The sequence below is a fragment of the Melanotaenia boesemani genome, chromosome 20 (assembly GCF_017639745.1).
Source record: "Melanotaenia boesemani isolate fMelBoe1 chromosome 20, fMelBoe1.pri, whole genome shotgun sequence".
NCBI lineage: Eukaryota > Metazoa > Chordata > Actinopteri > Atheriniformes > Melanotaeniidae > Melanotaenia > Melanotaenia boesemani.
This window is the reverse complement of record NC_055701.1, coordinates 11,084,300-11,110,711: the sequence shown is the minus strand read 5'-3', so window position 1 is coordinate 11,110,711 and position 26,412 is coordinate 11,084,300. Positions and strand designations below refer to the sequence as shown.

General features: G+C 40.3%; 1 protein-coding gene across 1 annotated transcript; it reads left to right on the top strand.

Moving 5' to 3' along the window:
* The first annotated feature begins 1,126 nt into the window (after nucleotides 1–1,126).
* On the top strand, nucleotides 1,127–25,861 carry eif2ak4 (eukaryotic translation initiation factor 2 alpha kinase 4). The gene is made up of 39 exons (XM_041971616.1): nucleotides 1,127–1,514; nucleotides 1,634–1,749; nucleotides 3,168–3,270; nucleotides 3,346–3,519; nucleotides 3,864–3,944; nucleotides 4,044–4,180; nucleotides 4,267–4,367; nucleotides 4,463–4,620; nucleotides 4,769–5,307; nucleotides 5,609–5,721; nucleotides 6,650–6,804; nucleotides 6,913–7,346; nucleotides 7,424–7,496; nucleotides 7,594–7,683; nucleotides 7,765–7,887; nucleotides 7,971–8,075; nucleotides 8,173–8,230; nucleotides 8,348–8,427; nucleotides 8,516–8,617; nucleotides 8,695–8,745; nucleotides 8,832–9,068; nucleotides 10,641–10,716; nucleotides 11,031–11,152; nucleotides 11,412–11,461; nucleotides 13,042–13,210; nucleotides 13,754–13,870; nucleotides 14,001–14,066; nucleotides 14,157–14,327; nucleotides 14,414–14,548; nucleotides 14,750–14,857; nucleotides 15,185–15,313; nucleotides 18,529–18,615; nucleotides 18,813–18,925; nucleotides 19,016–19,077; nucleotides 19,450–19,553; nucleotides 20,473–20,541; nucleotides 21,253–21,297; nucleotides 22,227–22,342; nucleotides 25,442–25,861. Exons 1-39 carry the CDS (start codon nucleotides 1,386–1,388, stop codon nucleotides 25,497–25,499), a joined length of 4,956 nt encoding a protein of 1,651 aa, XP_041827550.1. The 5' UTR covers nucleotides 1,127–1,385; the 3' UTR covers nucleotides 25,500–25,861.
* Nucleotides 25,862–26,412: the final 551 nt, after the last annotated feature.

The following is a 26,412-nucleotide window of genomic DNA, read 5'->3' as shown; positions in this document are numbered from 1 at the left end:
CATGTTTTCTAATTGTGCTATTTGTGCACTAGTCCTGCATTTGGAAAAGCAAACAAACAAAAAACCCAGAATGCTGGGCATAAAATGCTCTTTTATGATCTACAGAGTAGACATTGCTTCCTAAAGTCATCATCAAAGCACCAAATGATTAAAAAATATTTGGTAGAATGATGTTTTAATTATCCAATGATGTCTTAGGTGCCTGTAGAAGCTATACCAAACTGAAGTAAGGGTATTTGTAGTCAAACACCTTAGTAAAACTCTTTCTTGAAAGTATGACCAGTATGTACATCTAACTGTATTTTCAGCTCACCTGGGTTACCTCTGATTATTATTTTACAACCACCAGTATTGACAAAACAGTGGGTTTTAACAATATGACTTAATTTTATTGTATATTCTCTGCATTAACACAAGACCTACATTTCCACTTGCAATTCAGATCATTTGAGTTGGCCAGTTTTTGCTACCCTCCATAACTGATCGATCATTAAGATTTCTCGTATATCTACCAAATATGTGACAGCTATATCTAGCTAAAAGTAGAGCTTATATCTTCAGATTTAATATTTCATACTAACAATTATTCATCTAAAACCTAGAACATGATCAAATGTCATATCGTGAGCTACCCAGTCAAATACAAATAAATAATATATTCTATGTAATCTATGTATATTAGTGATTTTTTTTTTGTTTGTTTGTTTGTTTTGTTTTGTTTTGTTTTCTGAGTCAGATCAAATGGAATAATACAATCGGAGCAATGAGGTCAGAAATTCTTGTCAGGATATTTGCCTATGGACTGAATTTCAGCCTAAATGTCTCATGTGGCAAGAATCCTCTAACATTTCTAGAAAATTGCTTGGTACAATCTACATTTCAACACACATTGCACACATATCTGTCCTCACATGAGTCTTTCTTTCATCTTTCCTAATTGTGTGGCGAAATTGTCCTTTTTATGTTTAATCCTGTCTCTCTCTCTCTCTTTAATTCTGCAATTGAGCGTTTTAAGCAAAGCTTGTAGATTTACTATCAAACAATTTCAGCTTGTCAGCATCAGAGCACAATTACTGCTCCCTAGAGGCCATCTTGGGAAAAAATCAGCGTGATGACGTCTCACCTGCGACACTCAGTTGCAACAGCCATGCGCAATAGGCAACGTTGTTGTGGTCGCCTGTCGACGTTGTGGTAAAATACAGAATACTTTCTAACACGCGTGAGCTGTGAGTCGGAACTTTTAAAGTTTGAGTTTACAAAGAGGCGGAAGGGAGAAGTGGGCGGTAGCGAATCAGAGCAGCGTGCCGAGCTGCTTCTCTTTCTCCTTTCTGACTGGGGTGAGTGAGACAGGACGGGGTGACTGCCATGTAGTTGGAGGCAGAAGAATGAGCAGTCAGCACACTCCAACAGATGGGACTGACGACTATACAGTGCAGCAGGAAAATGAACTAGAAGCCCTTGCGTCTATCTTCGGAGATGACTTCCAGGATCTGCGGAGCATGGACCCGTGGAAGGTAGCTAGCGATGTTAGCCTTCACCGAGGAACAAGATGATGGTTGAAAGTTTACACACACCCACTGCTATTAACTTTTGTTAATTGCAGTAATACTCACTAGTAACTACTTAATTTTAGGTTAAAAGGCCTCCAGAGGTGTACCTTTGCCTGCGGCCCAATGGGCTGAACATTGGACAGGAAAGCTACGTGACTGTGGACCTGCAGGTGAAATGTCCTCCCACGTACCCAGACGTGTGAGTACTAATCTCGGTTGACTTCTACCATGTCATCTGTCCATTATTGGAGTTCATCTACTAGTGATCATCTACTCCAACAAATTTCTGGGTGTCAGGATGAAGTACAGATTTTAAAAACCTCCTTCTTTTGCTGTACTTATGTCAGAAAACCATGAAGATTTCTGTCAGGTAGAAAGTATAATAAACTGCCACACAGAGCTCTGTGAGGTTCCTTTATAATTTATTGACATTTTCTTTAAAACAAAACAAAACTCGATAGAGCTCCTGAAAAGATGATTTTGCGAAACTATAAAACATTTTAAAGCAAACCAAGTGTTCCTTTGTTTTGTTTTGTCAAAAGGCAGTGATGTGGCACAGCTAATGTTAGCAGCATGGGCTACTGTGTGAATAGGGCAGCAGGGAGAACAGACCGTGATGGGGGTGTGTAAAGTCTCTGACTATGTTGTGAGCTCTGCTGAAACAGCATTTACATGCAGTGTCCTGAATGGATGGAAGTAAAACCCTGATGGTCTTCTCTGCCATCCTCACCACCCTCTGCAGTGACTTCCTGTGTGAGATGGAGATGCAGCTGGTCATCATGCTCTCTATGGTGCCCTGATAGAAAGTGGTCATGATGGGAGAGGACAGTTGCTCTCCTAATCTGACACAACGATACTGAGATAAAAAGCTCTCAGGTTAAGGCTATTAAGACTAAATGAAGGCAAAGTGGAAAAAAAACTAAACTAAGAAACTATTTAAACTTTAGAATATTGCACCAACAGGCACCAGTATATAAGGAGTATATTTGCCATAGTTAGTGTTCAGGTGGTAGAATAAAAAAAAAGTGTTCACTGCAGTAACGGCTCTTGGGTAGAAACAGTTTTTTAATCTGTTTGTTTTAGCTTTGTTGACCCTGAAGGCAACAGTTCAAACAGATGATGACCCAGGATGGGATAGTCATATTAACTTTTATGACTAATCCACCAAACCTGGGACCTTGTTGCATGTCTAACTTTGCTGTTAACTTTAAATTAATAGAAACAGCATTTAATATTTTGAGTTTATTGATCATACTGAAATATTTTCTGGAAGAAGGAGCAAAACTTTGTGGAAAATGTAATATGCAGTATAGCTTGTAGAAAAAACAGCCCAGTGCCTCCATTCTGGGTAAAAGAATAGTGCGATTTCTCTGCTTCTAATCTGCTTATAGCCTTAAAGGAATTTATCTTGATTTTATCCACATGGACTCACATGGTTGGGCAGAAATTGAAGAGAAGCTGTTGCTTCATGGGACTCTGGAGTGACTTCCTAACAGGCCTGTTAGTGATTTAGCTCAACTAAATACAAAGAGCCTTTTCTGTTTTTTTTTTTTTTTTAATGTCATCCTCCCTGTAATCATTCTGTCTCACTAAAATAATATCATGGGACATCATCAGGCCTCCGGAGCTGGAGCTGAAGAATGCCAAAGGTCTCTCAAATGAAAACCTCCAGAACCTCCAGAGTGAGCTCACCAAGCTGGCAGCAGTGCGATGTGGTGAGGTGAGGATGTACTGACACGCCATGCGACCCAACGTGCACTGAGATTTCTGTTAACCAGTGCTGCTGCTCTGTTAGGTGATGATTTATGAGCTCGCAGACCACATCCAAGGGTTCCTGAGCAAGCACAACAAGCCTCCGTCATGCTCCTTCCACGAGGAGATGCTAAAGAACCAGCAGAGGCAGCAGGAGAAACGAGCCCTGGAGGAGCAGCAGAGGATGGACCAGCAACGCAAAAAGGATGAGGAGATGGTAAGGAAGGGAAACAAAACAGCCATTCTTACTCCACTAGCATTGTCTGTGTTCGTGATGTCATTTTAAGGTGATTTGTCAAGCCTTGTCACAAAAGTTAATAAATCTCAGTTTGAGAGAAATGTAAGGTTTATCTTATCACAGGAATTAACACTGTCACTCTAAATCAGAACTGGAAAACCTCATAGAGAATTATTTAAGAAATAATAGGACTTATGACAACCACACACAAAATGTGCTTAAAAAAGTATGTATAGTATTGTCATTTAAATTTAGACTGCTTTAACTCAAAGATCTTTGACTTTGTGAATTTCTTTTGACTGCAGTATTTAAATTTTTTGCAGGAAAAAGAGATAATGGCTGAAATCCAAAGGAGAGAGGAGGAGAAGCGAGAGGAAAAGAGAAGAAAGGAAATGGCCAAACAGGTGTTTGGTATAAAGTAGTTCCACCAATTACAGAAGAAAAGCAGTACATAAAGTGTCAAATTTTACTTAATTTAATTTTACATGGCTTCGTGTTCAAAGGAGCGACTTGAGAGTATGGATCAGTCTGTCTCTGTGTCTGGAAAGAGCCCACCGAGCCCAAGTGAAAATCCTGAATTGACTGAAGCCAAAAAGAATGCTGGTAACCGCCGTCGCACTACCTCCAACACGCGACACAGGTACATTACAGTCACCACGTTTACAGATACACCACGTATGCATGGCAAATATAACACAACACCTGGAAATGTGTGTGTTTTACCAGGCGGGACACTGTGAATGAAGACAACCATCGCCCACAGGAGCTGCTCCACTTTAACAGCAGCACTTTTGGAGAGCTTGTTGTCCACAGAGGGAAAAGTTTAGGTGAGAACTATTAGCTGGTGCTCCTTTTTTTGGTGTCAGGGCTTCTGATCCACCTCTTGGAGTCATAAGAGCATTTGTGTGTATGTTTCTGACAGGTAAAAGTGAGCGGCTCAGCCATAGCGTTTATTCTGGATTTGAAGCAAACTCGGGAGAATTCTGTGTGATTTATGAGTGGTCGTTGCACTGGAACAAGAAGATGGGCAAGTTCTTCACCAGCCAGGAGAAAGAAAAGATTGAGAACTGTAAAAAGCAGGCAAGTACACACAAAGGTTTTATTAAGAATTTAGTTGTTAAATAATGCATTTGGCCTTTTGAGAGCAGGAAATTTAGCCTTAAATGCTCCTAGAAGCCATTTCTATGTGTAAAGGTTTGATATATTACTGCTTTTGCCTGGAGTATAGATCCATGCAGCAGAGAATGAGTTTAACTCCCTCCTGCGGTTGGATCATCCAAACTTGGTGCGTTACATGGCAATGAGCTCCACTGAGAAGGAGGACTGCCTCATGGTCAACCTGCTGGTGCAGCACGTGGCTGGGATCAACTTGAACCAAAGCCTGATCTCCCAAACCCCGGTCCCTCTGGAAAAACTCTGCCATTACACGGCCCAGCTTCTGGCTGCCCTCGACTACCTTCACTCCAACTCTGTGGTCCACAAACAGCTCGGGGCCTCCAGTGTGCTGGTGGACTCTGAGGGCAACGTTCGACTGACTGATTACAGTTTATCAAAACGGTTCGCAGAGATCTGCAAGGAAGACATTTTTGAGCAAGTCCATGTGCGTTTCTCAGAGGATACAGTGATGCCTACAAAGACGGGCAAGAAGGGGGACGTGTGGAACCTGGGGCTGATGCTGCTGGCGCTCAGTCAGGGGAGAGAAGTGAAAGAGTATCCAGTGACTGTGCCGGCCAGCCTGCCTGCAGACTTCCAGGATTTCCTCCACAAGTATGTACCGTCAGAGACTTTTTTTTTTTATTCCATTACGCAAAATATTTACAGATACAAAGACTTTTTCTGGCATTAAACTGGTATCAGAAAGTTGTTTTATGTTCAAGTATTTAATCAGAAATGGAAAATTAATACTTTTAATTGTTTTAGTTTTTTTTATTCCTCAAATCAAATGTCAATTGCTTGCAGATGTTGAGCTAAGTGTGGCTTGGTGCATATATTCCAGCTCTATCCCAGGGATTCTTGTAGTGGAATTGCATCTTATATTGTGTGTGTGTGTGTGTGTGTTTTTTTAAAGGTGTGTATGCCTGAATGATGCTGAACGCTGGACGACTCAGCAGCTTTTGGACCACCCTTTTCTCAAACCACCTTCACCCAAAAACCTGCCACAGGATGAGACCAGCCCAGAAGGTTGCACATACTTCAGTGTACTATATGTCCACTAGGTGGAAAATATATTTAGAACACAATTGGGGGGAAAAATAAGATTAATGCCCCTCCCCCCTCTTTATTATCATCCAATATAGGCACAGATGATTAAAGCAAACTAGCCAAACAGATAGGAAACAGTGGCAGAGGCATGAAAGAGAAACCATAATTTCCACCTACAGATTTACTATTAATTATTCTTCTATTCTACTATTATTCTTGTTTATGTCTCATTTTTGCTGCTAAAACAGTTTTACTTTCAGACTCTTTCAGGATTTAATCAATTCTAATCTCCATTTAAGCAGGTATGCATACATGCACAGCAATATTCCCACTGCTGACTTTAATCTAAATGAAACAATATTCCAGTCTTAGTGTTTGCACGGGGTTCAAACAGAATATTTCATCCACATTTCTGTGAAAATGTTGCAGAGCATAGTTTGATGATTTACGCCACTATTACTTAACCCATGAAATTTTAATTCTATTCATATACTTCAAATTACAGAACATTGGCTCTCTTGTGTCTCTCCTTCATAACCCATCTGTTCTTCATTGAATTCCACCAGAGCTGGTGTTGCCAGATCTGGTGGAAAAGTTTATATTGTACAATGTGTTCCTAGATGCTGTGAGAATACTGATGTGAAGTCATCGTCAACTAAATTTTGTTGGCTAACAATGTGGAAGATATTTCAACTCGTCATTTTCTGCATGAATGATCTGAAGATATTTTTTTATTTGAATTATTAGAAAATCAGTATTAGATGTTTATCTATTTGCTTCCAGTATAAAACAGTGAAAGGCTGCAGATGCATACAATTGAGCAACCATATAGAGTAAAGCTTTTGCCATTTTTGTTTACAAAAGTGTGTTGATTTTTTTTTTTTTTTGGTCATTTCTCATGTTGTAGATTTAGCTGTAGACTTTCCATCATCAGTCATCCCCCGCAGCCACATCCTCAATGCTCCCTTCAGTTCCGGGTTGCAGAGACAGTTTTCTCGCTACTTCAATGAGTTTGAGGAGCTACAGCTTCTGGGAAAAGGAGCCTTTGGTTCTGTAATAAAGGTGAACTACACCTTTTTTTTTTTTTTTTTATTCCCCCATGTCAATTTCCAGTTATAGCATCACTTTTGCCTTGAAGTTTTCTTCAGTTTCCATTCTTTTCACTTGCAGGTTCAAAACAAACTAGACGGTTGTTACTATGCTGTGAAGCGTATCCAGGTCAATCCAGCCAGTAAGCAGTTCAGGCGGATCAAAGGTGAAGTGACGCTGCTCTCACGCCTGAACCATGAGAACATTGTCCGCTATTACAATGCGTGGATCGAGCGGCATGAGCTTCCGTCTACAGCAGTGTTGAGCAACACGGACAGCTCAGAGCCTCAGAGCACACCTGACAAACATCCACAGGGCAGAGATTCCCCACAGCGCCTCAACGAGCTCGGTCTCCTTGACAACGTGGAGGACATTGCTCCGCCTCCAGCTTTGTCGAGCTCTGTAGAGTGGTCAACCTCCATCGAGAGATCCTCCAGTGCCAAGTGCAGTGGACACCAATCAAGTGATGAAGACGATGATGATGAGGATGAAGATGTATTTGGTGCCTCTTTTCTGTAAGTATTTCTGTAAGATTTTTTCCTTCCTTTTTAAAGATGTTGACACAAACGCAAAGACTTTTTTTTTCCCCCAGGCCATCAGATAGCGACTCCAGAAGTGACATCATCTTCGACAATGGCGATGACAGTACAGACGAGATTTCACAGGTTTATAAAACTTTCATGCCATCATTTATCCACTGGGCTTGAGTTTTTTTTTAGTATCACATGTGGCGCAACAAGCATCTGGTATCTTTATCCGCAGGTTGAGCCAAGGAAAAGACCACTGACGGATACAACAGAGAGCTCAGACTCTGATCGATGTCTCGCAATCGCACATTACCTGTACATACAAGTAAGTCTCTTGTTTATGCTTTGTTTTAACTCCTTTAATATCTTTGTTTTACTTCTGATACATGATTTGTGTTCCTGACAGATGGAATACTGTGAAAAGAGCACTTTAAGGGACACAATAGATCAAAGCCTGTACCAGGACCAGAATCGGTTATGGAGACTGTTCAGAGAGATACTGGATGGCCTTGCTTACATCCATGAACAGGTATGGAACTAGTTCAAACGCATCGATTTTATAACGATAGAAGCTTTATTTTAGCACTCATGTCATGACCTATGTCTTTTTAGGGAATGATTCACAGGGACCTGAAACCTGTCAACATCTTCCTTGACTCACAGGACCATGTAAAAATTGGAGACTTTGGCCTAGCTACTGACCATCCTGCTAATGTGGTACAGAGTTTGAAGCTTCACTCTGTTTAAAGACTATGCAAAACCTAATGTGTAAAACTTGGCATGTTATGATATTTTAATGCGTTTTCTCTTGCAGGCTGCAGGTGAGCAGGAAGAGTGCAGCTCAGGACTGATGCCCAAACCTGACCCTGCAGGTGCAGACAGTTTAGATATACAGTACTCATTAAACCTCAATTTTTGATAGCCGAAGAGTTTAGTATTTATTCCATTATTTGACACCTTAACTTCACCTTTTACATCACCCTCTTCAGGTAACATGACAGGGATGGTTGGCACAGCCCTTTATGTCAGTCCGGAGGTTCAAGGAAACACCAAAGCTACTTACAACCAAGTAATTAAAATTTACTTAAATGGCCTAATTTCACTTTGCATCCTCTATATGATTCCTCAGTGATTATTATTCATTTATCTGTCCTCAGAAAGTTGACTTGTTTAGCCTAGGAATCATCCTCTTTGAGATGTCCTACCGACCAATGACCACTGGTGCCGAGCGCATCTCTGTCCTGAGCCAGCTACGAGTGGTACGTCAAGAGGAGTATTTTGAAATGAACATAGTCTCTGAATCTCACTTTTATTTAACCACCATCTCTTTTTGCAGGAGCCCATGTCCTTTCCAGTGGACTTCCCTGTATGTGAGCAAGGAACACAGGTAACTGAAATGCAGAGTTTGAGATGAATCTTCCTCCTCCTTGCTCTGAAATAGCTCTCTAACAGTCTTGTCATTGTGTTTGTCAGAGGAAGGTGATAGAGTGGCTGCTGAAACATGACCCGGCCCTAAGACCCACTGCCCAGGAGCTGCTTAAGAGTGAACTGCTGCCACCTCCTCAGATGGAGGAGTCTGAGCTGCATGAGGTGCTGCAGCACACCATGGCTAATATCAATGGCAAGGCCTACCGCACAATGGTGGGGCAGCTGTTTGCCCAGAACACCTCACCAGTCATGGATTATACCTATGACATAGACCTGCACAAGGTGAGGCTTCTGTTGAAGTTGACAACTTACGAGAGCAGACCATGTTTCTATGTTTTTCATGGGCCATCTTAAACCAGTTCAGCTGCATTTTAAATATTTTTCATTGAACAATATGTCAAAATCAAGAATGTTTATGCACCCATCATTTATACCTCCTTTTAGCTTTTTGGGAGTCATCCCATTAGCCTGAGTCAAACACTGCTGTTACAGTGGTAACAAAGAAATAATTACCATGTACAGTCATTTTCCATCAGTTTTTAACATCTCTTATGATGAATAAACATGCTGACAGTTTTTTTTTATTCAAAATAGAGAGAAATGAGGATGGAATTTAAAACTTTGTCCTCCCTTGATGACAATGGGGAATGAAAAATCACCAGCATATAAAATGGATGAGCCTAATGCACTGACAAGGACAAAGCTTGGATACTGGGAGTACAGTCCTGTGTGTTTTACCCAGACATGGTTGATGGAAGGTCTTCCAGATTCCATCACCTTTCTACATAGCAGTCAGGTTACACAGGCAGATGGAGGAAGAGAGATCACAGTGCAATACTATAACAGCTGGGATAGGTTTGAATTTTTGTCCATGTATTCTACTCAGAGTTCACCTATGTAATCTTCCAATGATTCATATGATTTCAGCAGCTCAGTGGTTGCCAAGTAACAAACACAAATACCCAAATGGTGATATTTTTGGAGATTTCAAACATGTCTATTTCACATTTACACGTTAGTGTTCTAAGAGGTTTTCAGCTCATATTTATACTTATTTATCAAATAATATATTTATTTGTACTGCAACAATATAATTTAAGTAAATATTATAGAAGTGTAATTTAACTCAAGCCAATTCAGTAAATTAGTGTGATCCCCAAATCCATACTGACAAGAGGACAGTTTTGGATTTGTTGCCAGTCTATGAAGTAATGACTTCTTAAAAAAACTAAATCATCTTAATCAAGACACAGTGTATAAATCTGTAGTTGGGACTGAATGCTTACACTGGGTGAAATCCCCATTCAGTGTCAGAATTAAACCAGGTTATAGATCAAGGCGGGGGCATGTTCAGCTGTATCTTAGATTGAAAAGTCCAGATTCTTGAAACTTTTCTGTGATCAGAAGGGTTTACACTCCTTGTGACAGTTGACAATAAATTGGGATTTTGCACATCTGAATACTGAGATTTTCACAAGTGTTTGCAAAGAACATTGGCTTTATTTCCCCTTCTCTACCTGTAGATGTCACTACAGGCACATAAATAGCTGTATTGTCCAGTTCGGCTGTAGCTCAGGAAGAGCAGTTGTCTCCCAACCGGAAGGTCGGTGAATCGATTCCAACCTTTCATCATGATTACATGTCAAAGTGTCCTTGGGCAAGACTCTTAACCCCACGTTGCCCCCCTCCCATGTGCCTATTGGGGTATGAGTGAAAGGTCAAGCGGACTGGAAAAGCGCTATATAAGTACAAGTCCATTTACCATTTTTTTTCATGCTACCTCAACAGAAGAGCAGAAGGCCTTTTGTGTTTAATCAGTGCCTAACAGAGGCTGTTTGTTTGCTCTCCCTTCAGGGCAGCTTCAGCTTCAGCAGCACCAAATTGCAGCAGTATGTGTATGAAACCATCACCAGGATCTTTAAGAAGCACGGTGAGTACACTGTCTTTGTTTAATGTGTGTGCATGTGAACACGAGCTTTTGTTTATCACAAACTGCTTGCACTCATGACCTGTTGCAGCTTGTTTTAGGGACCCCAACATCTGCTCCAGTGTGCGGCAGCTAAACAATACGCTCACTGTTGGGGACCATAGAATCTATGTTTGTGTTGCTTTTGTGCACATTGTTGATTATGTCCAGCTGTGCTTGTTTGTATCTACTTGCATGCATCAATCCTCCCAGGGCTGAGGGGGGGGTCACGTTCACGTATGAAGCAGTAGCAGTGGTCTTTTAATGTTTGTCTTCAGGTGCGGTTCGTCTCCAGACCCCGCTGTTCCTCCCCAGAAACAGAAAGTTGTATGATGGCAATGAGCTGGCCTGCTTCATGGACCACAGCGGAATGCTCGTTACACTGCCCTATGACCTTCGCGTGAGTTCAACACACATAACAAACACTGGGGTACACGTCCACGCTTACACACAAACACCAATTACAGAGCTATTTGTATCAGCAAATGCAAACGCGCAGTGCGAGGCTGCAATCAGCAGCTGCCCTGAGATCCTGCTGTCTCAGGAAACCCTCAGGACTAAATGGTTGTTTCCACACTGTGATTGATTACAGCCTGGTATGCACTGACTGCACTGTCATTATACGTACACCCAATGTCTCAATTCTGTTTTCACTTTAGGTGGCGTTCGCAAGATTTGTTGCCCGCAATAATGTAACACATCTGAAGAGGTAAAGTTAATGTTTTTAAATGATTTATCACATCTTTAACACTTTTCTTAGTAATTGTAGTAATGTTCATTTTTAAGTACCATTCTTTTTAATTACAGTTTTGTCATTGTGTATAATTGAATTAAAAACACAACCCATTAATTTGCAAAGCCAGTATTAAATTAGTTAAGCTAAAAAAAAAAACCAAAAAACAGGCCAGTGATGGTCTTAGGAGGCAAATCTTTGGAGTTACCTGGACCGTATGTACCAGGCTGAGATCCTCAGACACATTGTCAGACCACATTCTGCAGCGGGACCTGGGTTCCTTCTAATGCATGACAGTGCTCGGCCAGAGTGTGTCAGCAGTTCCTGCATGACCAAAGCGTTGATGCTATTAACTGGCCTGCCTGTTCACCAGACCTGAATTTAATTGAGCACTCCTGGGACATCCTGTCTTGTTCCTTCCACCGCTGCCACGCCACGCTACAGACTGTCCAGACTTTACTGTCTATTGTAAATTACGTAAAAGTATCGAAAGAAATCTCTATGCACACTAGGAGGAGGACTCTAAGGCAGCACTGTATTATAAGCAAAATGCTCAAAGATACAGGAAAAAATTTAATCTATAACATTTTTAATGTTATAGAGACAAGATTTAGTAAAATTGGATGCCATGTCCTCTGGTATGAGGGAAGAGGGTCCATTTAACTTATTTATACACACACACAAAAAGCAATGCTTGTGTTGTACATCTGTGAAGGCCCTTTTAATGTTGACTCATAGCTTGAAATAAAATAGGTTGCAGTCCAGAAAATATTGTTTTCAGGGAAAGTATTATATTTATCACCAAGATAGTGTCAAACGACCTTCTGCACATGTTATAACAGCATGACTCTGTCATTGAAGAGTGGCCTGCCTACTGTTCTGGCCTGTCACCCACTGAGATAATCTGGGATATTTTGAAATGGAAAAACAAGACAAAGAAAGCCCTGAACTTTTGAGATGTTAAAAGCATGCATTAAACATTAATGGAAATACATTTGATACCAAACTACAATAGCTGGCCTCCTCAGTTCATATTTGATTAGTGTGTTTTTATGACAGAAGGTGACTGAGCACATTTCTATTTTTTTTTTAATGACAGTTAACTGTCAAATAGAATGTAAAATTTCTCACTTTTAAGATATGTTTTTTTATTTGTTTTACTTGAATTAATAAAATTTTATTTATTTATGACTTTATCCTGTCCAGCATCAAGCAGAACGATTATCTGTACGTTATTTGTACTTAGAATTTATTCCAGTGAAGAGAATCTGTTATTGTCCAAGATAAAAGATTTCTCGCTTTTTTTATTTTTATTTTTTTTTTATTATGTCTACATAAAGTGCTGTAATAAGCCAACTCTAACGCCTGAACAGCAGCACTGTTAAGTCTTGCTTGTTTAGCTTATTTTACCTCAGTGAACATCTGAAGTGTGTTCATTTTAATGGAAATAGATTCATCAAGAATCTGACAACCTGATGCTTTTTCTATATCTGCTGTGAAATTTGGCTTTCAAAATCAGAAGAAAGTGTGTTACATATATTTTCTTCTCCCATAAGGTACGTCATTGAGCGTGTGTTCCGCCCCAGGAAGCTGGATCGCGCACACCCGAGGGAGCTCCTGGAATGCGCCTTTGACATCATCACACCCGTCACCAACAGTCTTCTCCCTGATGCAGAGACTATTTACACCATCTCTGAAATAGTTCAGGAGTTCCCAGCGCTACAGGTTATACACAGATGATCTACATCTATTTTGAACTAACAGTTTATGTGATTCTCATTTAGAAACGACAGTTTGTGTCTGAGCTGAGCACCATCCTAGTTTGACCATTTGTTTTTTCCCCTTTACATCCCACCCACATTCCTCACATACCAAAGTATGTGTAAGCCCGAGTGATTTACATTGTATTTATTGTTTATGTTGTAAATCTGCTAAGTGTAGCTCTATCCGGTTCCTTCCCTCCTGTCCAGTACAAACCATTTCCTGTCCCCATCTACCCCAGTGCTGTCGCAGCTCTTTTTTGGATTCTTTATAAACCCAGTCAACCTTGGGTCTGGTCTCTACTTTATCCCTCATAGATCCTGTTTCTGATCCTCTCCACTGCCCTGTTCTTTGTGTGAAAGCTTTTAAGAATATGTGAGTCCGACAGAATGAGAGGGCAGCCGGACACAACAGTTATTATTCACTGAGGTGGTTATTGTGCAGAGATGCTGTTGGTATTGACTGTAATTGCAGCTGAGAGGGTTAAAGGTGTGTTTATGGCTGCAGGAAAGGAACTATAATATCTACCTGAACCACACCAGCTTGTTGAAGGCCATCCTGCTCCACAGCGGTGTCCCAGAGGACAAACTGAATCAGGCCTCCAACATACTTTGTGATGCCATGGTCAGTGCAGGTCACACATTATGTGGTAGCTTTTTATTGAAATCCTGGTTTAACCATGTGCTGGTGTGGTCTTGGCTAAGATAAATCTTGACACACTTTTTTATTTCCTTGATATGTGTATTGGCTACAGAGTGAAAAGCTGACCAAACGTGAGGTGGAAGCAAAGTTCTGCAACTTTTCCCTCTCAACCAACAGTGTAAGTGTTCACTCAGTACTTCTAAAGACACTCAGATCTGCAGCAGTACACTTGTACTCACTGATATCCCTCCTCACCTGTCGATTTTAGCTGCAGACATTGTACAAGTATATAGAACAGAAGGGGAATCTGCAGGAACTGGCACCACTTCTGACATCGCTCACCAAACAGAAGACGGCTGTCACCCAGCTAGCCAAGCAGGCTCTCAAGGACCTGGAGGAGCTCACTCTGCTCCTGCGCAGACTAGGCGTTAAAATGAGGGTGATTTAGATTCTGAGGAAGTGTAAAAGAAGGTGTCACTTTTTTGTGTTTTTTTTGTATTTAATATGAGTTTATCTCTTTGATAGGTGGTGGTCAACTTGGGTTTGGTGTATAAGGTGCAGCACCACTCTGGAGTCATCTTCCAGTTTGTGGCTTTCATTAAGAAACGCAAGCGAACTGTTCCAGATATAGTGGCTGCTGGAGGACGCTACGACCACTTGGTGGGTTTTAGTCATCCATTCACACTCCACATATTAAAACCAGTTAATAAAGTGGCACAAAGTTATTAAATACATATTATCTTTTGATATTTGTTAGTGGATATACACACATATGTGAAGCCTGTTTTTTCTTACTGTGTTAATACCGTATGAAGCTGTGTTGGTGATGCAACTCATTTTCACTTTGTTTGGTCAACCAAGATCCTAGAATTTCGAGGGCCAGCCTCCACAGTGCCAGTCCCCAGTGCAGTGGGAGCCAGTGTTGCTTTGGACAAAGTCTGTGCTGCCATTGCCAACATGGAGGAACCAGTGAGACACACGCGCACACACAGGGATTTGACATTCTTAATTATTGTAATGAAGGAGCAGTGGGCAGAGTTTCATATTTAATGACGCCTTTTTACAGCAGTTGGCTGCCATACAGCCACTTTTAGAAACATGTTAATACCTATGATCACTGTGGCTCTTGAATTGATGGAGTTATTTTTGGAGGCACATCATTTTCTAACTTTTGGATTCAGGCTTGAATCTGTCTAAAATGAAATAATTTATTACCCAAATGTGTTTTAAACTGCCAGTTCTCTCTATTTTTAGTATTTGAAGGGGTGTGATTGTATTTATTGTTCTTTGCATCAGCCAACAGTGAGCTCCTGTGATGCTCTGGTGGTCCCTGTAGGACATTCTTCAATGTCCAGAGCCATTAACGTTGTCCAGAAGCTGTGGAGCACCGGCGTCTCTGCAGACATCGCCTATGATGTCTCACAGGTTAGCAGCATGACTATCTTCTCTGGAAAACCAAAGGGTGCTGATGTTTTTTAATTAAAATAGTGGGAAGCTGTTTGTGTCTATATTTACTTGTTTCCTTTAAAATCAGACAGATGATGTCACTTTTCCACATCAGCTCCACAACTTGAGTTTATAGCGAGTACACTCCTTTTCCAATCGCTGACTCATGATTGCCAAGAGGTGATAATGAGCGGCAAGGGAGGAGTATATCTTTTAAATGGAGGGAATAAGGTTTGCTTGTGGTAGGAGGCGTCACCTTTAAACAGCATCATCCTGTCAGAGGGATCAGGGTTTTATATGTCCTTGACCGTTAACAAATAAAAATGTCATCAAAAAAATCCCCCATGTACAGTTTGGAGTTCCAGGAAATCACAACTTTTAAAATAAAAATAGGAACCTACAATTAGATACAGGTGTGTAGATGTTGTGTTTAAAGCAAATATTACTACATGCAACACGTTTGCAATCATGAAGGCTGCATTAAAATGCATTGTGTATTCCACTAAGTACTTGCAAACCTAGTTAATTCCCTTCTTCTTACATTTATGCTAGCTTGTGTGTAACTTATTTCCTTTTTTGTAGGTTAACTAGTATTACAGACGTGGACAAAAGTGTTGGTACCCTTCGGTTAATGGAAGAAAAACTCACAATGGTCACAGAAATAACTTGAATCTGACAAAAGTAATAATAAATAAAAATTCTATGAAATTTAACCAATGAAAGTCAGACATTGCTTTTCAACCATGCTTCAGCAGAATTATTTAAAAATATAAACTCTTGGAACAGGCCTGGACAAAAATGATGGTACCCTTAACTTTTTGAGGCAATCACTGCAATCAAACGATTCCTGTAACTGTCAATGAGACTTCTGCACCTCTCAGCAGGTATTTTGGCCCACTCCTCATAAACATCTAGAATCCCTTGATAGTCTTGAGTTTCAATGTTTCTGCACAGATTCAAGACACCCTGTGCCAGATGCAGCAAAGCAGCCCCAGAACATAACAGAGCCTCCTCCATGTTTCACAGTAGGGACAGTGTTCTTTTCTTCATATGCTTCATTTTTCATCTGTAAACATAGAGCTGATGTGCCTGTTCAAAGCTGTTGTTGAGTAAAAAACTACTAGCATGTGCATATTTTTATTTATTAATGCCTTTTGTGGCATTTTTTTCTATATTCACATCAAATTACGAGCTTGATGTGCTTATTTTTTTTTTGAGCGCCTAATAGAATCTGACTTAAAAAAATTATTTGTGCAAAAATGCTGTTTGAGTTTGAAAATACTTAATTCCCAGTCTGAGCCATTAAGCCACCAGTGGAATCTCAGTCTTCTTCTGTCCTAGATTTGTTAAAAGGAAACATTTGCATACCTAAAATAAAGATAACGTTTAAAAGTTTAATTGAAGACGTGTTCACCCTCTAATTATGTAGCTGAGCCTTTTTTTGCCCACACTAAATCACATCTCAGATTTAATCCATTTCTGAGTTGGACCATTAAAACGATGGACTTCCTAAGTATCTCTGTCATGTTTCTGATCTTGTAGTAACCTCATCCCTCCCACAGAGGGCAACACTCGGGTCTTGTTCTTGAGCTAAATGCTACAATTCGTAACTGGAGAGCTGTAGAAACAGGGTCAGGAATGGTGATTATCAGAGTCTGAGCTCTTTTTGTTGGTTGCATTTAAAAAGGTTAACTCACACGACACTACACCATCATTTTTATTAGAAATGACTGCACATGAGACATTTGTGAGAGCCACTTTTGGGAAGTTCTTGTTGACAATAACCGTGCTGTAGAATTGTACTGGCAGATAGTCAGGCTGAGGTCAGTTCTCTCAAAGTGAAGCTTTTTATTCTGTGGTTCAAAACTTCTGATGTCGTGCTTCTGTCACATTCTTCATGTTAATGTGACAAACTGATCTCAGTCCTGTTTGTGTAAACTGCCTCCCTGCCACATCCCTGTACCAGCATTTTAATGCCCTCCTGTTTTTTCCTCCCCTGCTCATTAAACCCATTGTTGTTTTAACTCTCCACCTCTGCAGTGACTGTTTGCTTTAATGGTCCTCATTGTTAGTTGCACAGGCCACCATTATTTCCCCAGAGTCCTCAGAGGTAATTATGAGAGTTTGGGTCTCGCTGAGAACAAGCCATTAAGTCATTAAGTTCCAAATTATCAAGAGTATTTTAAAGCGTGTTGTTGTTGTTTATGTATGAAGATCAGTTCTTTTCAGCCAGTGAAAAACTGGTCAGGACACCTCGTACAGAGCTTTTCACCCATTACTCCCCCTCTCCTGACTTTTGTTAGCAGTTCACATGCTGGCATCTTAACAGACAGCCTTTAATTCATCCCCAAGAGACTGTTCCACTCTTTTAGCTTTTATTAACCAAATATGGCAAACACCTTCCACATGCCGTCAGACCCCAAGCTGCCCATCTGCTCCTGGGAAGTAGCTTACCTTTGACATGATTCAGTCTGGCAGTAAGAAAGATGTAAGAAGAGAAGAAGTGTAAAAGCTTACATGAAGACAAGGCAAACTGGCACACGTATATACAACACACACTGCAGGGTTCGTTCTACACCCTTACTAGCAAGTCCAAAGGGGTAGCCAAACTGAAGTTAATGAGAAGAAATTGGGCTAACACAGATGTATGCACTCACACTCACCATCATGGTTGAGTGCATTGCCTGAATTTACATTGGTTTTGGTCTCAAGTCCCAGCTCTCTGCCTGTTCCTTAGATTTTAAGCAATACTCTACATGGCTTAAACTTAGCAAATGCCGTAATACAAGAACTTTAAAGCCACTATTCACATTTTTTGCCATCACTTTTTAGCTTAGATGTTTCTTAGCAACGTTTTCCTCAATCTTTCAGCAACCAGATCATTCACAGCTGAAATAGGGAACTATGACACTTTAATTGTGTAATTCCTGTGTATTTACAAGTTGATTTGCGATCCTTCAGTAATTCATGGAAGAAAACACTCTGTAAAACTTGTCTGAGGGCTCAGAACTGTCAGCGGCTTGTAGTTCTCTGAAATCCAGAGCCCACACAGGCCACACTGGACAGCGCCCTTAAGGCCTAGTTGTAAACGGCAGTACATAGTTTCTGCTATACTGTCAACGTGTATTGTCACAACTCTTTTTAAATACCTTTAAATTGTGTGTAATTTTTTTTGTCCCATTTAATATGTTCAGTCTCAGGAGACGCTGTTGGAGCACTGTAGGCTGGCAGGCATCACGTGCATGGCACTTGTGTCTGACAAAGAAGGACAGTATGTGAAGGTAAACCAACACATTTTCAGCTCCAGCCAGAGAAATCCTCTGAGATCTGAGTATATAACAAGCTTCACAATAAATGATTTCTGTTTGTTATTCATTGTATAATAAAGATAAAAGTGGACTATAGCCTGTTTCTCTAAGATGTGGTTACGGGAATGCCGTAGACAACAGCACATGTAAAAGAGATTTTATTCCCTAAGGTGAAATCCTTTGAGAAGGACCGACAGTCAGAGAAACGAATTCCAGAGTCGGACTTGGTGGACCACATCATTCAGAAATGTCGGACCAAATTCTTTGACGAGAGAAACATCAGGTAAAAACATTTTGTGTGATGTGCTGTTCAGATGACTGGAAACAAAGTTCAGGGGTTGTTCTTATGAATGTCATCCTTGTGTCTCTGCAGAGAAATCTCTGAAAGCATGACCCTTCTTCAGAACCCGAAAGGGTCGTTGCTCAACAGCACAGGTACAGAGAGCCATCGCTATACATCTGCTTCTGCAAACTTCTATAAACTGGATGTTTGTGAGCATAACGTCTTACAGGAGCATAAACAAGCACACTACTGTTTTCATACAGTTGGGCTATGTCTCCATTTAAGTGCTAAATGTTATAAAATATTTGTGGTGTTTACCTAATTTATCTAGATTGATGGGCAAATAGTGCCACAGAAGAATGAGCTCAAGTGTTTGACCCCTCACCAGTTTTGGCACGGGCTGTTTTAATTAACTCGAGAAGTAGTCGAACAAGAGAATGTTTCAGATACTTGTGCTTACCTGTTAGATGCAGCCCTAACTTGTGGTTTTTTTTAACTGGGTAAATGTGGCAAACCGTCTCCAGGCTCTTCAGAGCAGCATGGGAGCAGCAGCACAACAAACATGAACGTGAACGTCATTAGCCCAGAGAAAGTTTCTGCTAGCACTAGACGACGCTATGAAACTCAGGTTTGTGACGCATAAACACACACTGAGATAATAAATTTGCTCCACTTAAGAGCTCTGTTGTGTTTTTGGATATTAAATCTATGTCTTTTTGTCTCCCACACAGTTTTCTCTTTGTCTAATCCTTCCCATACAGTAATTAGGCATATTTTCATGCACACACCCATAACCTAAACAAGAAAACTTTGTAATGCTTTTACTACTTATCTGACTCACCTTGTTTACTTTTACCAGTGACCACAAAGATAATGACTGGAAACTTTGGATCCAGATATGTTTTCTGTACAGAATGTAAGACTTACAGGCCTGCCCTCCACTTGCCCATCACGACATCTCTGCAGCAGTCCCCACCAAATTTACGGCTCTTGACCCACTTAAATAAAGTCAGCTGTGACCTCTCTGCTTTTACTAAGGCCTCTGGTGTAGACACAAGCTGTGAGCTTTTTAACCAGTGTGAGCTGGGTCAGTTTAAAGCTGCGTTTTTAGTTACTTTTTCCTTGTGTAACACTGCAGAACCAACCCATGCCCACATAACTTTCAAACCAATGCTCTTTATTTAAAGCCAGATAATTGTAGCTGTGAAGGATGCGATAGACTGTTTTCATAACACAGCCTTACACAAGGCCAATGTGCTAATGCAGTATATACAGATGATTGGGTTTTTAGATGTCTTAGTAGGGAAAGTCACACCCATTTTTCCAGGAATACTCTCTGTGATCACTTCTTGCGTCTCATGCATGTCAGCGTTAAATACTGGAGCATTACTTGTAAAGAGTATGATGGCTGTAACTTAAAACCTAGCCAAAGGATTGCATATATAAAGATCGCATGTAAACATATTTTTTCAGTTATTTAATTTTCATGGGAACATGTCTTTAATTCCTTTTTTGTTCCTCTCACTTTCTTTCTTTCTCTTTTTCAGATCCAAACACGATTACAGAATCTCAGTAGCAACTTGCAGAACAAGAGCAATGACATTGAGGTGCTGGCTGTAAGTCTACTGTTTGTTTACTCTTTTCATCCATCTCAACTCCTTTTTTTTCCCCCGCTCTCACCTTATCTGTTCCATTCATGTGTGAAATCACAGAACGAGGAAAGGGCTTCTGATCACAAAAACAACAAACATCACAGGGAGCAGCCTCTTTTATAGTTATTTGCCGTGTGCCTCAATCCCCTGCTGGTGGTGAGATGGCTACGAATCTGTTCCAGTTGCTACAGAACAATGAACACTAAACAGAGGGCAGCCAGTGTGTCATTTTGGGTAAATGGCTGCCATATTGAATTTATTTGTATTTGCATTGTAGATTTATGGCCAGATACTGTTAAAGTAAATCCTCCCTGCTTGTCTTATTTACAGTGTCGCTGCATATTTCAAATAGATATTTAAACCAGTTTGGATCTGGACTGCATCTGCAATGCAGCCATAAACAGGAGTTACAGAAAGGGAACATGATGCTGGTACACTGTTACAAAGGGCTGGTAGGCTTCAATATTGCGTGTCAACAGCGTGCTTGTATGTTAGTCAGGCTGAAACGTAGCAGGATGAATCCAGAAGGCCAGTCACCTCTTAATATTTTTGCACTATAAAGTTTACACTTCTGTCAAAATACCTGAAATATGAGTTCTGTGCTGCATGTTGTATTGTTAAATTGTGAGATGAGGCTCAGTTGTATACCCCTTCTTGTTTTTCTTTATCCTGCAGGTGGACTTGCAGAAGGAAACACTGATCAACTTCCTCTCTCTAGAGGTTGGTTCCCTTCTAGCTTCATCAAAAGCACAGCACAGTTAATAAACTTCTGCATCCCAATGAAAGCCTCGAGGGAGGGGAGGGGTGGAAACAGAAAGAACAGCCTGTAAAGGTCAAGGTCCGAGACAGGAAGAGGGAATTCCGTCTCCTTCCTTATGGTCCTGTCTGATGAGGAATGGACGTAGGGAACTCCCTTGCACTTTTCCACAGTTAGGGAGACCTGAGTCTACTTACACACCCCTTTCACAAGGCCAACATATGTGACAGACATGCGCTTCAGTTAACTAAACACACTCTTAAGAGGTGTTAATATTCACATTCCAAACTTCTTACCAAGACTTTTTGCTCATAAAATTCCAGCTTCCTTTCCACAAAAGCTAATTATAATGTGAAGAAACAGAAAGAAAGCTGAAAATGCTCTTAACGCTGTAGTTATATAAGCAAAAACCTCCACTCCATAAATGAATGGGCCACCTATAGTCAGCTCTTTGCAGCAGCACATGTGTTAAAGACAACATGTTCAGTATATAAAACCCAAGACAATACACTGTGTGTGCTGCCGGGAACGGCTGGTTTTAATGTGGCTAATTACCCAAAGTCACACGAGAAACTAACAAAATCTATAAACCCTCTGTTGCTTTGTGGCTGCGCTGCTCCACTTGACATGCAAAAATATACTTAAAGTTTGCAGATGAAAAACTTTGTTTATTGCTATAAATGCTGTCTACATCCTGATCTCGAGAGCCGCTAACAAACATGGCACTTTCTGTAGCTTTTTGTTGGAATGTTTATAATTTTGTATATGGAACATCTAATCTTTTCCAGGCTGTTTGGGTTTACTAGAGCTGATATCAATGTCTAGAATACGCCTATTTTCATTCTTACATAATCTCTGGTTTTAACACCTGCTCTTTATTGTTGTTTTTCAGTTTGAAAGTGAAGAACAGTTCAACAGCAGCGTTAAGACGCTGCTGTCTCGTCTCCCCAAGCAACGCTACCTGAAGTCCATCTGTGATGAGATTCACGACTTAAAGATAACAAAAAGGTGACATGCCACATGTGACAGTGATTTTTTTTTGTTTTGTCTGGTGCTGTCAAAAGGGGGAAAAAAAGCATTTGGTGAGGTTTCCTAACAAGCTAAGGCAGTTGTTGAGGGCCAGCTTCCTGCAGGTTTTAGATGTCTCTCTGCTCCTGATTAAAATTAAATGGCTCTCCTCAACAGCTTGTTGTCAAGTTCTGCCCAAACATGTTGACCCATTAATTTGATTCAAGTGTGCTGCAGCTGGAAACATCAAAAACCTACATTACTGCAGCCCTTGAGGACCGGCTTTTTCCCATCTCTGAGCTAAGGTAACGATAGTCTCATCAATTAATAATTATAGATCAAAGTAGCAAAGAGGGGACCAAGCAGTTCAGCGAGTTCAGTGGATCCTTGTTGCCATGGCAGCCCGGTCCAATCCTGTTGACAGTATGGCCTTCAGCACTGATTAATGGAAAAATAGCTTTTGCTTATTATAGCACCCCTCAAAAGATAAAGTCTGTCTCTTTAGGCTGGTAGTTTGCTTGTGTTCATTAGACGGGTTAGGAGAGAAGAAATAAAGAATTAATTAGCTTGTGAAGTTAGTGGACAGAAGATGTAATACTGTCCATTATCTGGCAACCATGAACATCAGAACAACAATTTTTTTTCCTGTAAGGCTTTTTTCTTTTTAAATAAATGAAAAATGATTAGATAAATTCTGAAAAGCAGGTATATTTTTCTGTGGAAAAAAATTAGCATAGACATTGGATGGGAAAAAAAAATAAAATTCCTTCTTCTAGCTATAAAAACTGTATTCTCATACTTAGTTACATATTTAATTCTAAACCACTATTTTCAGTCTTAGCTGTACCAATTAACTGTGTTTAAAGCTACGCTACACAAGTTTCCACCCTAAAAATCTGTGCTTCTGACTCGTCTTGATGGCAAACTGACATTTATTATGCACGTTTCTGGAGTCGTCCCGAGGCTGGGAACATCTTCACAACTTTGTTTTTCCAGGCTGCAACATCACGTGACGGCTGTATTTTGCCTTACGACACCACATCACACACCAGCAACTGGATATCAGCACAATGGCCCTTTTGACCGTGGATTTTTGCTTATTCAGCTAAGCAATACAAGAGGACATTATTGAAGGAAGTGGAGGAAAAGAGAGAGAAAGTGACAGCAAAGATAAGACGAGTTGGTATCGGACTGAATCTGGCTGGAGAGCGCGCAGAGAAGACAAAACGCAAGATGGATGCAAAATTAGCCTTCGTTAGGGGACGCCAAAGTTCATAAGTGCTGCTTTAAAGCAAACTTTGAAAAATGCAAACCATGAGAGTGTTAAACACAACCTGGTTTGTTTCAAATAAGCTGGACTGCATGATGTCAGAAGTTGAGTTAAAGGCTTGCTTCTGTTTGGCTGTGATGTACTGACTTGTTCAAAAACTGCAGAACAAAATGTGTTGCATTGGCCATATACAAGAGAAAAATAGAGAATGAGTTTCGGGATTTTTTTTTTTTTTTTACAATTTGCCACATTGTGATTACTTTTTTTTGAGTCAGCTGTTTCTTCTGTAAATGTGGAAGCAGCTGATCCTTTATTGGAGTTAAACATTTTCTGTGTAGGAACCCATTTTTGTCTCGCTTAATGTAATAACCTTTTCAATAAATATGAAAAATATTTAGGGTGCCTTTTCAAAATTTGCAGCTTTATCTTCCTATCACATTGTTGTTGGATAATGTTGGATCTTAAAATGCATGCAATGAAAACCCAGATGGAAACACTTTTCCTGGGAAAGATAAGTCAGAAGTTCTGGGCTTTTTTCTTTTACCCCCACTGGGTTCCTCCCTCTTCTAACTTGTTATTTTTCCTCAAATAAAGCCTGAAGCAAACAGTTAAATATGTTAAAGACAATGTTTAAAAAACAAGACAGACTTCCTTTTGCCTGGTAGCTGCCACTCCCAAACTCCAGCCCGGCCCACACACTCCAGGTGTAACAGTGACAGTCAGGCCTTCAAAGAGTGCTGTTAGACAGATAAACATTGCCTTGAAGAACATTAAATCCTCAGCTGAGCCTTTTTCCTGAGGTGAAATCTGAAGAAGGGTTTGCTTGGTCCTCTGGTGTCTGGCTCGCAGCACCTCAGTGCAACGTTGGCTAATGTCTCTGTGTTTGCGCTTTCAGAGTGTTGGATGTCCATTGAGAGCAACCCTGTGGTGGATCCAGCAGATTTTGTCCTTCATTAATGAGAATTTAACAAGAGAAATCAAAGCGTCTCCAGAGCAGTTGGTTTTAATTTCCTGTCCCTTCTTTTGTGTTTCAGTTGTAATTCAGGGGATAAAAGATTTGACTGATAAATGAGCGTCAAAGAGGCAACATTGGATACATTCAGTGTGTTTTTATAATCTTGTTTAGTTGTTTTCATTGAATGTGGGGCACAGACAACTGAGGCCAAATGAGCAGGGTGAAGGACTCATGCAATAGGACCATAAACTAAACTTATCTGAGGGGCTTTGCAGTCACTGATCTTTCCTTTGAGCCAGAAATGCTGCAAACAAGAAGTATGTGTAAACCTTTGTCTTCACCACCATTTCAAGCTGTTCACAGCCACACTGGCAGCTCTGTGGTACTGTTGTTAGAGATGCGGTATCTTGGACTGGGTTACGTCTGCATGAGAACATCCAGGCGATGATGCTAATCTTCTGATATGTTCTAAGGATTATTTTTTTATACTGCTATTGTGTTGGCTCTAAACCCAGAGTATAGCGGGGGCCAGTAGGGATTAGTTTAGCAGGTATTTGATGAGAAATCAAAGATGTTTATGACCGACTTTGGTATTCCATGCTGTTTAAAGGAATCAGCATGGTCATATCTTAAAATATTATGACCTAAAAACTTATTAAAAGGATTTGATACTTGAAGTACAGTATTTAGGTTATCCTGATGAGTAACAACGCTCCATCCCTGTGGACATGGACTCCTGGTAGGGTTGTTTCTACTCTTTTAAACATGACTGGCTTCTTAAACCATCCTAACTGAATGTCATTGTCCCACCTTTGATTTGTTTGAAAATCAAACATATATCTGTTTTTTTTTCTTTTGTGTTGTCCTCTTTCAGGGTGGCGGTGGTGGTGTTGTACAGCTATAAGGATGACTACTACAAGATCCTTATGTGAGAACCAAGGGATTCCACTTCGACTAAGATTCAGTCAACGCTATGATTTTTTTTTTTTTTTTTTTCCTTCCGTTGGACCTGCAAAATCTATCAGAAGATTTGACAGATTCATACCTTTTCCGTTAGGAAATTTTGAACCACAAAGAAACAAATGACTTTGTTTTACCGTGTTAAATGGTGATTATAATTAGACCCAAACCTTTTGGTCTTTTCTGGTTTAGACAAGAGATTCACTGGACTTCATTGCCTTAATAGAAGTAAAAAAAATTGATCAAGAAAGGGCTTTTTACTTAAGATTATGTGTCATGTGTACATTTCTTATAAATGCTAAATGTGAATGAAAGAATAAATAACTTTTTTCCCACATGCTGCATATTTCTTTGTGTCTCTTTGTTAAAAGACAAACCAACAAAAACATATAATACTTGAATTGAACCTAGAATAAATCTGAAAATAAAATTTTAACTCATAAACTGCAGTGGTGCCTCTATTAATATGGAATTTGGACGAAATTCAAGACCATTGCTTGTCCCTTAATGACCAGTTGACCAACAAAGACTAGTCCAAGAACAAGGTGCATGGTCTATGCGGTTACTAAGAAACTCAGGGTAACTTCTTTGCAACTAAAGACCATTGGCTAATGTTAACATCCACAAGTCCACCATCAGGAGAACACCAAACAACAACTGTATAGCAGGGCTGCAGAGGTTAAGGAACTCTTCTGCAAAACCAGCATTGTAGCTGAAAAATGCTTGGAAGTTTTTGGAAAAATGTTACCAAAAAGCTTTTAGGCTTTAATGAAAAGCACAATATGGAAAAACAAAAAAGTCAAAAAGTTCAGTTCAGCATTTTGTATAGTAACTATCAGAAACCTGGACCAACAGTGAGAAGGGAGTTGATTTTGAGCTAGATGG

Bases quoted from the DNA above. Each gene is read 5' to 3' on its own strand.
- eif2ak4 (XM_041971616.1), top strand. From the start codon at position 1,386: ATGAGCAGTCAGCACACTCCAACAGATGGGACTGACGACTATACAGTG. The intron at 11,462-13,041 runs GTAAAGTTAATG...TTCTCCCATAAG, and splicing joins AATGTAACACATCTGAAGAG to GTACGTCATTGAGCGTGTGT. The intron at 14,858-15,184 runs GTGAGACACACG...TCTTTGCATCAG, and splicing joins TTGCCAACATGGAGGAACCA to CCAACAGTGAGCTCCTGTGA.